At 35.7% G+C, this 11,907-nt stretch overlaps 2 protein-coding genes across 2 annotated transcripts; both read right to left on the bottom strand.

The window, feature by feature from the left end:
• Positions 1-1,814: 1,814 nt before the first annotated feature.
• On the bottom strand, positions 1,815-6,026 carry LOC116159770. The gene is made up of 5 exons (XM_031472844.1): positions 5,535-6,026; positions 5,194-5,483; positions 4,949-5,137; positions 3,642-4,895; positions 1,815-3,417 (listed from the first exon to the last, which is right to left on the bottom strand). The coding sequence occupies exons 2-5, from the start codon at positions 5,459-5,461 to the stop codon at positions 2,282-2,284; spliced, it is 2,847 nt and encodes a 948-aa protein (XP_031328704.1). The 5' UTR covers positions 5,462-5,483; positions 5,535-6,026; the 3' UTR covers positions 1,815-2,281.
• Positions 6,027-8,978: 2,952 nt separating this feature from the next.
• Positions 8,979-11,164, bottom strand: LOC116160477 (zinc finger MYM-type protein 1-like). Its single transcript, XM_031473675.1, has 2 exons — positions 9,140-11,164; positions 8,979-9,080 (listed from the first exon to the last, which is right to left on the bottom strand). The coding sequence occupies exons 1-2, from the start codon at positions 11,162-11,164 to the stop codon at positions 8,979-8,981; spliced, it is 2,127 nt and encodes a 708-aa protein (XP_031329535.1).
• Positions 11,165-11,907: the final 743 nt, after the last annotated feature.

Here is an 11,907-nt window from a genome sequence, read left to right as displayed (position 1 = left end):
AAACAAATATTGCTGTGTGTGCACTCGAGCTGCAAACAAAAATTCTATACCAGTGCAACACACTTGCTACAAGAATTGGAACGAATCTGCACCAGCAATGGAAGCGGACATGGCGGTTGCCGGTTTTACTCTTAGCGAGTCAATGCACGGAGTCCGCTATAGACAATTTGTCGCAGATGGGGATTCCAGTGTGTTCGCAAAATTGAAACAGAAAGTGCCTTATGGCCTCGAAATAAATAAAATTGAGTGTACAAATCATGCATTGAAAAACTATGGGAAACATCTGTATAAGATTAAAAAAGACACGCATATAAGTGTTAAAGGTCGAAAGTTGCTAACTATGCAAAAAATTAAACATTTGCAGAAAAGAGCAAAATGTTCTATTTATGAACACTCTAAGGGCGAACAAAACCTCAATTTGCTCCGAAAGGATTTAAAAGATGGCTTACACCATGTATTTGGCGACCACTCTCAATGTCGGGACGGCATTTGTAACAGTTTAGACGATAATTCTAATAATCAGATTTCTGAATTGAAATGTACTACTATTTATAGTCACTTACATGGTATGTTTTGGTCTAATATCTTTTTCCTTTGTAACCTGTTTAATATTTTTAGGGGCGCTGGAATTGATGATACGCAAAAGCCATCTTTTAATACAAAACGAAAACAATAACCGCGCCGAGAGGCTTATGAACCACAAATCACATACGGATAGATTAGAATCTCCCATGTTACCGACTGGAATTGTAAAAAGCGCCATCCAACGGTTGCAAGGGCAACTATACAGAAAAAGCGGGATACTCAAATATCTATTTATGTGTTGGAAATTCAGATTACAAGTAAATACATGAACTGTGAAACCTTAAATGAACTTTATGTGCCATTTAAAGTATCACAGTACATGTATTTATCTTGCAATCGTATTTACATCTGAATAGTTTACAATTACCATTTCTCTTTAACATGTATGCCCAAAAAAGTATTCAGAAAACGAATTTATTTCGCATCATAGTAAAATCATTTGCTGTAGAAATATATAATGCATTACAGTTGAAATATAATGATAATTGCGTTACAACTTGAGGCAAAGAGGAAAAATCATATCAGAGCTCAACGTTCCCAATGCAGAATCGAATGCAAACAAAACAATCTCTGTTTGTGCAAAGTTGGAGTGCTTTAAATATCGATGATGGCAAATGTAAACTATTAGCATAATTTTTCTACAGGAAATCCTATCACACTTTACACATTTACACTAAGGGTACGTTCACGGTTGATATCAAGAAATGCCTTGCAACAGTAACTGCAACGTCAACATGGTGTGTTAATGTAATTATTTCTTGAAGATGTATCAGCCAGTTAAAAGGTTATATAAAGTGGTTGTACGACGTTTTGTCTATTTACGACTTTTTGAAGTACATTGTTTAAAATTTTACCAACAGTTGATGCTGTATATTGGCCAGACTAAACAATACTTAAACAAAATTACAGCATCAACTCTTTGTAACATTGTAAACAATGTACTTGAAAAAGTCGTAATAGACGAAATGTCGTACAACCACGTTATATAACCTTTTAACTGGTTGCTACATCTTCAAGAAATAATTACGTCAAGTTTATAAATCGTCCTTTAGCATATACTCAAAATAAGTAATAAAAAAGGCATTGAAATAAAGGTCAAATTAAATAAATTTGACTTCCTTTTGCACCTTTCATTTGTTGAAAATTTGAAATACACGTATCTCAAATGGAAATTAAAAATTATTTGTTTTAACCTTTATCTCAATTATTTTTCCACTAAGTGGATTAATATCATTTATTTTTTAACAGCTGTTAAAATTACACTTTAATGTGATGAAAGTAGTTGGATAGATAAAGAATCACTAACAGCAAGGGTAGATAAAGTGAATTAAATGAATGTGAATTCTAATGACATCTGTCATTTAATGGAAATGATTAAAAGAACACCAGCTTGCTATTTTTGACGTTTCACATAAATACCGAATTTTTAGAAGTTCTATGATTACTTATGGATATGACTTCCGCTATGAAATAAAGTTTTGAATTACACACGACGATAAATGGACATTAACCATCTCGTGAAAACGTAATTCACTTGGCGCTCGTGAATTAAACGCTTTCACTCGATGTTAAAGCATCCCTTTATCGTCTTGTATAATAAATAACTATTATTCTATGCACTTAACATTGATTAACAATAGGTATCGTTTATTGTATATAATCAAAATAAATCTGAACACTTTAACGGTAACTAGTATCACTTTGCAAATTTTTTTTTTAACTTAGATTTATATTTCTTCAAAGCTTCCAGTTTTACAGGATCAACTGAAGTTACATCTGATCTTTTCGACACTAAATTAACAAATCGTTGATCTGTCCCACTTAAAATTCTACCCACTTGCTTACACCAAAAATGTAAGATTGTCGTAACTAGTAAGTTAACAACTAGTGTTCCTAATTGTGTATGTGTTGTGCAATTAAGAATATTAAAATTTAATGACTGTGTCAGATATTTCACTAACCTCTTACGCAACATATATTGATGGCAGTGCCTAGGTATTAAATAAAATAATAAAGTACATGTTTGGCTTACAAGAAAATACAAGCAACTCCCTGGCCGAAATAATTGAGAATTTTTATATTCTCTAGCTTCTATTACTTGTAAAGGCACATTACCGTCTGAAGCTGTTAACAATTCTTTACATTTAACACATTTTGTTTTTTTTAAAACCCTTCTGCCAATGAAACCAGCTACATAAGCTATAGTAGCTTTCGCCACAGGAGTTTTTTTGCAATGTGTAATCACAGGTATGTCATCCTTTATATCAGCTTCGAAAGGAGAAATGCCAGCAATATCTTCTCCAGTTACAAATACGCGTAAATTATCGAGCGCACCTACATTAAAATCATATTCACAATTTGCTCCAATAGAATGAGTGGATAAGAAATTATTGATTAATAAAGCCTTAAATGAGGGAATAAAATGGTTAACATTTGGGCACACATTTCTTCTGCCATACCCTCTGAGGCATGCAAAAAAATTTTCTAGGCAGTCTTGGTTAAATGCCCTTGGTAAAATATACTTTACTTTATGTAAGAGTGATGTTTTAAAATATATGAACCCCTTTACTGTCTTCTGCAAATTTGTAACAGACGGAACTCTTGCTAATTTTCCTGTTTTCGGATCACAGTATTTCATTGACCGTATAATATGAATTGCTTCACTCCAAAATTCCTCATGTCCTGATGTTAATGTGAAGGCACCTTTAAGGGGTTTACTTGCAGGTGGTAGTTTACGGTTCCCATTGAGGCTATCAAACAGCTTGTCTATAAACAATACAAGTTCACCTGTTTGGTTAGCCTCAGAAGGCAAACTGTAATCCGTATGTGTATCTACAAAAGAAGTTTATTTATAAACATATATTGCTTCAGCATTATTATTAACAGGTTAACTGTTATACACATTCACTTATGAGTGTTGCAAAATATATTGAATTCATGCAACATGGTACCAATGATATTGATATAAATCACAGTGTAAGTTATTTAAATGCTGCAGTTAACGTGCCAATATGATGCAAGTATATGAACACAGATCACATACAGTGAGTACCTACCCCAACCAGCAAAGCGTTGCAGATGTGACCCAACACCATAGCTAAATACTTGCGTCATGCTGGACACCTTCATTTTATTTATTTTATTGGCCATTACATGAGCATCTGTTAATTTTGTCAATAATCGTGTATCATCATACGTATCCAAAAAGTACAGTAATTCGATATGTTTCCATGTAGCTACTTGCTCCACACCATTCTTGGTAAAATGAAGGTTTTTGGTTAATAAGTTATTTCTAAGGCCTTTAAACAGATGTGGCACATCGTACAGAGGCACAATTTCTTGATTATTAATGAAGAAACCAAGATGAGGATTTTCCATTCCCTTTTGTAAAAAATACTCATTTGCATCTTTTAATAGTGCATTAATTGCCGCTTGATTAGCTGATCCTTGATCACAAATTGTAGCCACTACTTTAAGTCCAACTTGTTGACATACAGTAATAACTTCTTCAATCAGCTGCTTCAATTGTGTTGAGGAAAGAGGGCCATTCGAAAAAGTAAATGAAAAGGGTTGTTTCCACTGTCGATAAACACCCTTAATCATGAACACATTAGCATAATCAGCGAGATGGGGATACCGTTTCCCTCCATAATCAGCGACCCCCTCAATACAATCTAATTTGCTGTTATAGTGCAATGAAGGAGAGATGGCCATTTCATCGAATACCACAGCGCATAATTTTTCGTTCGTTGATAAATTTGCAACAACACTCTCGAGGCTATTTACAATGTGTTTGTTAATACCTGGACGATACGGTACTTTATTTAATAAGTTTGTTAAGGTTCGGCGTGATGGAAGGCAAAATATTTTTGAGAGAAGCCGATAACCTTTTCCACTCGCCTTTAACAACGATAGTGCCAATATTTTGTCGTCCAGGGAAAAGCGACGGGCCTTTGGTGGAAGTTGTTGTGTGCGGATTTGTTGCAGAATAAATTTATATGTGGTTTCATTCACTGCATCCATTAGGTCAGTGAATGTTGACTTTTTTGCCACCTTCTCAGCCAAAGCCAAACGTTTTTGCAAATTTCCAAATGTATGCTGTAATTTAGCTGTTTTCTTTCCCCATTCAGTCACGATCTGATACATCTTTTTGCAGCGTGGTGTTAATTGATTTTGTCGTGTCACTTCCACAGCATTTAAAATACGTCTTCTTTTGGAAACTTTAATAGACGGTTCTGGTTCTTTCATGGCGATCGTTGTTGAAGTTGTTGGTGTATCAATGTCGGGTATAAAAATAGACTCCATTATACCTATTAATAAACAACTGTGTTAATCCATCAAATTGTATACACTCCATACATACTTGGATCTTGTCTTACTGATGACACTTTCTGAGCATTATCTAATGACTGGCTGGTGGAATATTGGTCCGTGTCAGCAATGGAACCTACACAGACGCTCGTATCCATTGAAAATATTGCTGCAGATGTAGAGGTTGCCCCAGACGTTGAACAAATGCTTATGGCAGATGTAGACATTACATCAGGAAATGCTACAAATGCATACAGTGGTACTTCATTGTTGTAAAAACAAATGAATGTAAAATACCTGTTAAATACAGTGTAGGTACAGCAATTCGTGATAGCCCTCTTCTGGTACCAGGTACTAGATATTCTTGGGAAAAATGTCGATCACAAACATAAGAAGATTTATAAATTGTATATGGCTCCTGGCTCATAAGTGCGGAATTCTGTATAACTTCAACCCATTTCCGCAACATTTGTACATCTTTAGGGAATCGATGGCGTTTACTAGTTTTGTCAGTACAGCCAGGTACACAGCACTTGAGTTTGTACTTTATATATGGAAGGTCCATTACGCTGCGACGCACTAAACAACTAAAACAGTAAGATGTTTAAGGAATATACTATTTCGAAAAGTGGACTTACCTATTTACATTAATATCAAAACACCAAACACTTATAATTAATTCAACCTTTAATATACACGACACAACTATATTTTTCACAACTACACAAATACTTCGAACAGTAAACAGTTCAAGTTATTTATTTACAATTTACGAAACAGTAATGTTTTCCTATGTATTTACACCTGCAAGTTCTAGTGCACTATGTTTATTTACAAATGTTATTCAAGAACGGGTTATTTCACAAAAATCTGAGAACGAATCAAAAATGCACAACAACGCCGAAAATAAAATTCGCATTCGCACAATGATTACACGTAATTTGCGGTTAGAATCATAATCACGTGGTGAAACTGGAGACCCTAACCTGTTGCATTTCTTTCAGAGTACCCTGTCGGTTGCAAGGGCTATCTTTAGTTAAGTCTCGAACCAAAAAAATTGTATTCCATTCTCTTCCATATAAGATACCAATCTATCCGTATGTGATTTGTGTTATGAACATTGTGTCTCGCTTCTGTATGGGAAAACGTTTGAATCTCATTCAAAGAGGTTCTTATGAACGTCGTGTCTACCTTGCTGGGCTAAGGTATAACAAGAGCTTTGACTGGCATTCTAGCCCTTACAAAAATGTAACCCAAAGAAGTCCTGGGAAACATTTCAAACAATTTATTGAAAAAACACCATCAAAGCGCGCAAGAGACTATTTTCAAGCGGTAGCACATCGAAAACTGTTGAACATTTACCTCTACCAAAACGTAAGAGATGCGCAAATAATGATTATGGGGTGGACGTGGAAACCCCAGAAGAAGATCCCTCCGTTTTAGAAATGCAATGTGGACTGGTATTTGACAGGCTTCAAGTAATTTATTTCGTTATCTATTAATGGTTCACCAATCGTTCATGTTGTTTCTGTTGTAGGTAAATGCTGATGAACGTGATACCATCCAAAGAAACTCGATAGGGCAATTTGGAAATGCATTTTACGAACACCATAGGCGTGAAAGGCTGACCGCTTCCATGTTTGGGACTGTCATAAAAAGGCGATCTACTACCCCTTGTCACAATTTGGTTAAAACTTGTTTGTCTAACGCGACTTTTTATTCTGAGGCTACTGAGTATGGTATTCTAAAAGAGCAAGTGGCCATCAAATTGTTTGAAGATAAAACTTCGAAGCAGGTTGAAAAGTCGGGTTTGTGGATCGATTTAGATCATTGCTTCTTAGCGGCTTCCCCCGATGGTAAAACATTTTATCTAGAATGACTTCTTATATAATATTTCAGGACTAATTGAAGATGATGCCATTTTAGAAGTAAAATGCCTCTACGCTGTACGTGATTTAAATGTTTCTACCATCCAAGAACTAGTAACATTAAAAAAAAACATATGCTTGGAAATGAAAGAGGATTGCATTCGTTTAAAAAGGAATCATTCATATTATTATCAGGTAAAAATCAAAGAGTACCCATAGTCTTTGCTTTAATAATCAGTAATCACTAGTAAGTATTATGCTATAAAACTATGTAAAAGGTATATGGAGAAATACAAATAATTTTTTTTTCAGATACAGGGCCAATTAAATATAACACGAAAATCAAAGTGTTATTTAGTAGTGTATGTGAATGACAACATTGATATTTTCATTGAAGAAATCAATAGGGATGAGGACTTTTGGAAGACAAAAATGCTTCCAAAATTAACGGAATTCTTTAAATTTTGTATCGCACCCGAAATAGTTCGAAACAACATAGGAAAAGGAAAACGCTGTGTAGATCCGTCATAAATTTTGGATGCGATAAAAGAACAGTCAAAACAAACACAAGCTAATTGAATTATCAACTTTTGTGGTACATATGCGATTTTTTTAAATTTCCGATTCCATTGTATTAACATTGTCTTAGTTTTTTAAGTTCTAGTCTCCCAAAGGATATTGAATTTACGATTTAATCTATTTGCATTCGCCATAGCAATCACACTTTACGTTTAAAAACGGTTTTAAAGCGGTTTGAAAGGATAAATTCGGGATTTTACATTTCATATTTGTAGAAATAAGTTCAATTGAATAATTTTTTATGCATCTTACGTGGGTGGTAGACTTTGTTAGTGTACTATCAAAACTATAAAATGGCAGAATATCAACTTTATAGACATGAGTGCATAAAAAATATCGCTGCCTCCTGGACTATAAGGTACCTAGACATTAGACAGTCAAAGAAAAATTCCATCACAATCAACACCCACACAAGGTCGCAAGCTTGTGAATGACACAAATTCAATGATGACACCAACAACACAATACATAGTAGCCCTTTGTTCTAAAAATAACTGTGTTTTAGGATTTCGCAGGTTTATGGTACACATAGCTTAGCAAATTGTTTCTTGTCGTGCAATTTTTATGTCGTGCTTTTTTCCTTTAAAAATGGTTAATTTTAGAAGTAGGGATGTAATTACAAACCAGTGTAAAGTCTACTATTGAAAAGAATATATCGAATCCATTTTTCATCCAATTAATTATAACTTGTGTACCTACATGAATCAATATTTTATGCTAGATTTTATGTAGTAATCTACTCCAAAATTTTTAGATACTTTAGCATAAGTAGATATCTACCATATTTTGAAAAACGCTTGCCCTTCCACTTGTTATGGTGCGCTCAATTATCGTTTATAGCACTTTTCAAGGTGGTCTAACGATTTCTTCAAATTTTTTGGCATATTTTGCGTTATGTTCTATAAATTTTTTTCACCTAAATCATAAAACACAAATTCAGAATGAGAATCCCGATTTTAAAGTCCTGCGTGACGTCATGCACCAACTAGCATAATCTTGTTTTCTTTACATATTTATATCCTGACTACAAATGTACGTGCTTGTTGTAAATATAGCGAAAGTCTCCGAAACTTTCCGAAGGACGCGGCGAATTTTCGAGATAAAAACAAGATACTTAACAGTGCTTTCAGACAACATTAGCGCCATCTGCCGTTATCCGTCTGATTTTGAAATGGTAACAATATAAACTAAAGGCAATAAGCTCCCCCACCACTCTGGCAGCGCGCTCTTAAAATAATGTTCACAGTATATTATTTATCTCAACTTCGTTTTTTTACGGTTTATGTTCAATTTTAATATATGATTAATATTTCATGGAATTTTCTCTGAATAAACACGCTATTTATATTTTTATCATTGGTGGCATAAAAAACTCGAGTACAATTCTTATTTATTTGTTCTTAATTTGCATTTTTCTCGAAAAGTAAGTATCATAGTGAAAAATATTAAATCCGAAACAGATGTGGCTTGACCAGCTCTACAAAAAAAGCTGTATGCACTTTTTGCGTCGGACTCAAAATAAAGGCGCCAGAGGGTATTTTCCAAACGTTATACTATGACCAACGATAATTAATTGGTAATGTTGCTATGACTGTTGTTACGTAACTTTATATCGCCGTTTTCACTGGTTCATTATTAACCCTTGAAGTGTATCACGCTGAGGAATAACTGCAGGAATGCAGCAGCGTGCGACGAACCACCAAGTAAAAAAAAGGAACACGAATTATAACTATAATACTACAAATTTAATTAGTTGTAAAACTGTAGGTACACAAATGGATTACATATCTTATTACATTTTTAGGTCGACTGCAATGCGTGCGTATCGCAGCGAACCTCGTTGGCACTAAATCACCGAAATGTTTAGGTGAAACACACTTTGACTTCAGAATATCTAAGAGCATATCTCTGTGCAAAATCAGACGGTTGCTATCAAAGTCATCTTTGTAAAATGTGGTCACATAGTCTTGGTCTTCATCTTCCTTATTTTTTCTAAGAAGGAAACTTTCAACGTGCTTTAAATGAGAAGTACTCGCTTGTGTAAATCTATCATCGATGGAGTTTATCACTGTGTCTACCACTTGATAGTAAATTTGTCTGTAATAGTCTTTCGGACTTGAAAATCTAGTGGGCTGTGCGCCACTATCATACCTTTTTGGCACTTGCCTCATTCTTGGCTGTTCTGGTTCACCAGCTTGATATTTTTCGGCCATTCCTAAACTAGAATTCCAGATCTCATCAAAATGCTCATCAGTTCGATAGGATTGTATTAATTCTTTAGTATTATCTACATTATTCATAGCCATTTGTAGATGCAATGAAGAACTCTGCAGTGCAGCATTCAACATTTCTACAGGATCAAGAATATTTATTAAAAAACACGACATAAAAATGAATTCAAAAGACTGCAAATGCTTCAAGAAGCCATTCACTTTTGCTCCAACATCAGATCTGTCGGTACCTTCAATTTCAGTCAAAAACAATACAAGTTCTTCGTAGTTTTGTATAATCGTTTTCAAAGAACTTATTCGGCAGCACCATCTGGTTGGACAAAAAGGGCGAAGCCGATGAGTTTGAGTTACATTGTCGAAGGTATCATCATCTGACATTTGTAGGGATTCAAACATGGCCTGTCTTTTTGGAGATGCACGCACAAATGTTATCAGATCCTTAGCAGTTGCGAGATAGTCTCTCACAGTTGACTGTACTTTCATTGCCTCTTGAACAACGAGATTCAACGAATGGGCTAAGCAATGGACTTGAATAACTCGTGGTTCGATTTCTCGAATTTTTGCCTGCAAACCCGATAAAGCACCGGTCATATTCGCCGCTCCGTCAGTCGCAATGCCTCTACAAAACTTAATATCAATATCAAAACGAGTGAGAACATCACGCAAAATATTTTTCAAAGTTTCAGCAGTGGTGGATTCAGTCTTATAAAAACCAAAGAAGACTTCGTTGATCTCAAAATCGTCATCTACAAATCGGAAACAAATAGACACCTGTTCATGATTGGTCACATCAGCAGTTTCATCAATTAAGACAGAAAAATATGGAGCGTCTCTATCTTTCACGAGTTTCACTAAGTGTTTTAACACCTCATGAGCCATAATTGAACCTAATTCATTGGTAACATCATGAGAAATCCACTTGTATTTAGAACGCTGAAGCCAAGATGCCAAATCTGTATTATCCTCGGCAACCAAAGCCAATAATGCACGATAGTTGGAATTTTCATCGACATGGCCACGAATTGCTAATCCCTGAACCATTAGATAACGCAACGAAGAAATCATCCTGAGAAGAGCTGCTCTAGCGGATTTCATTTCATTTATCTTGCCCTTAGATATCAATGCATGTACATTGACTCCATCATCGATTGCTTTTTTTCGGGTGCAGCAAAAACGATGAACTTCCGATTTTTCGTGAGCTGCAAATCGCTCTAAAGCCTTGTTCCAAGAGGAAAAGCCAGTTTGTGTGTAAGCCTTAATTGTTTCCTCATCTCGAGAAGATTTTTTTGGCATGGGGGCACCCGATGACAAAGCTTCCTGACACACTGAGCAAAACACCTTGTCATTACTCTTGTCGTAAATAATCCAACCGTATTTTTCTTTCCACTGTTCTTGATAAGAACGCCCCCTTTTTCCACTTTCTGCTGTATTCTGTTTCTGAACACTAATGTCACTAGCAGTAGCATCGTCACAATTGCCCAAGGCTGAGGCATCTTTCACCGCGCTACATGTTGACGTAGAACTCGTGGGAGAACTATCAATTATTTTCGATGCTGCTGCACGGCCTGCACGGATCACAAATTTGTCCATTTTGTCGCGATAAATATGTGGTACGTTGTGAGAGAAAAAGAATAGTGCCGCCAGGCGCCAGTCCTATCAATCAAAGCACGAAACAACCAATCACACAGTCATTTTGTCACTAGGAAAAAAATATATTTGGCTCCAAATCTTCACAGTTCACTTCACGAATTGCACGAATAAACTAACGCCTGCGTCGTCCTGCGACCTGCGCCCGGCAATATCCCCCCCTACCTGTTGCGCAGCGCAGATCATGCACCTGAAACACTGCGTGTCGAAAAATTATTCGGTTAAACGGAGAAAAAGCACAAAAGCACTGCATCCTGGCTCATGGGTGCTCCGCACCCATGCGAAAATTCTCGCGGGTGCTTCAGCCCCGGAGCACCCACGGAGTCGGCGCCCCTGCTCGTTATCGAATCAATCCCCAAAAACAGCTGCATCGGTAAGCATTAAAATGATTTTTTGAGTGGGAGCCCCTTCTGGTAGAAAAAAAATTGTTAAACTTTCACTTACAAATCTAGTAACTGTAACACTGTCAGTCTTACCGAATTCTTTTGAATTAAATAGGACTTACAAGGTTCCCCACAATTTAAAACTCCAATGATTAAATTTGCAATATATCGCCCGCAGCTATCGGTAGTCTCATCAACAGAAAAATATATATTGCCAATTATATCCCTATTTGAACTCATAGTTTTGGTGTAAATTTTATCCACATATTTTTTTCTTAACGTACTTTGATCGGGTACATGTTT

The sequence above is a fragment of the Photinus pyralis genome, unplaced genomic scaffold, assembly GCF_008802855.1.
Source record: "Photinus pyralis isolate 1611_PpyrPB1 unplaced genomic scaffold, Ppyr1.3 Ppyr1.4_LG1, whole genome shotgun sequence".
Taxonomy (NCBI): domain Eukaryota; kingdom Metazoa; phylum Arthropoda; class Insecta; order Coleoptera; family Lampyridae; genus Photinus; species Photinus pyralis.
Note: the sequence above shows the minus strand (reverse complement) of the source record. Positions and strands in the feature narration are given on the sequence as shown.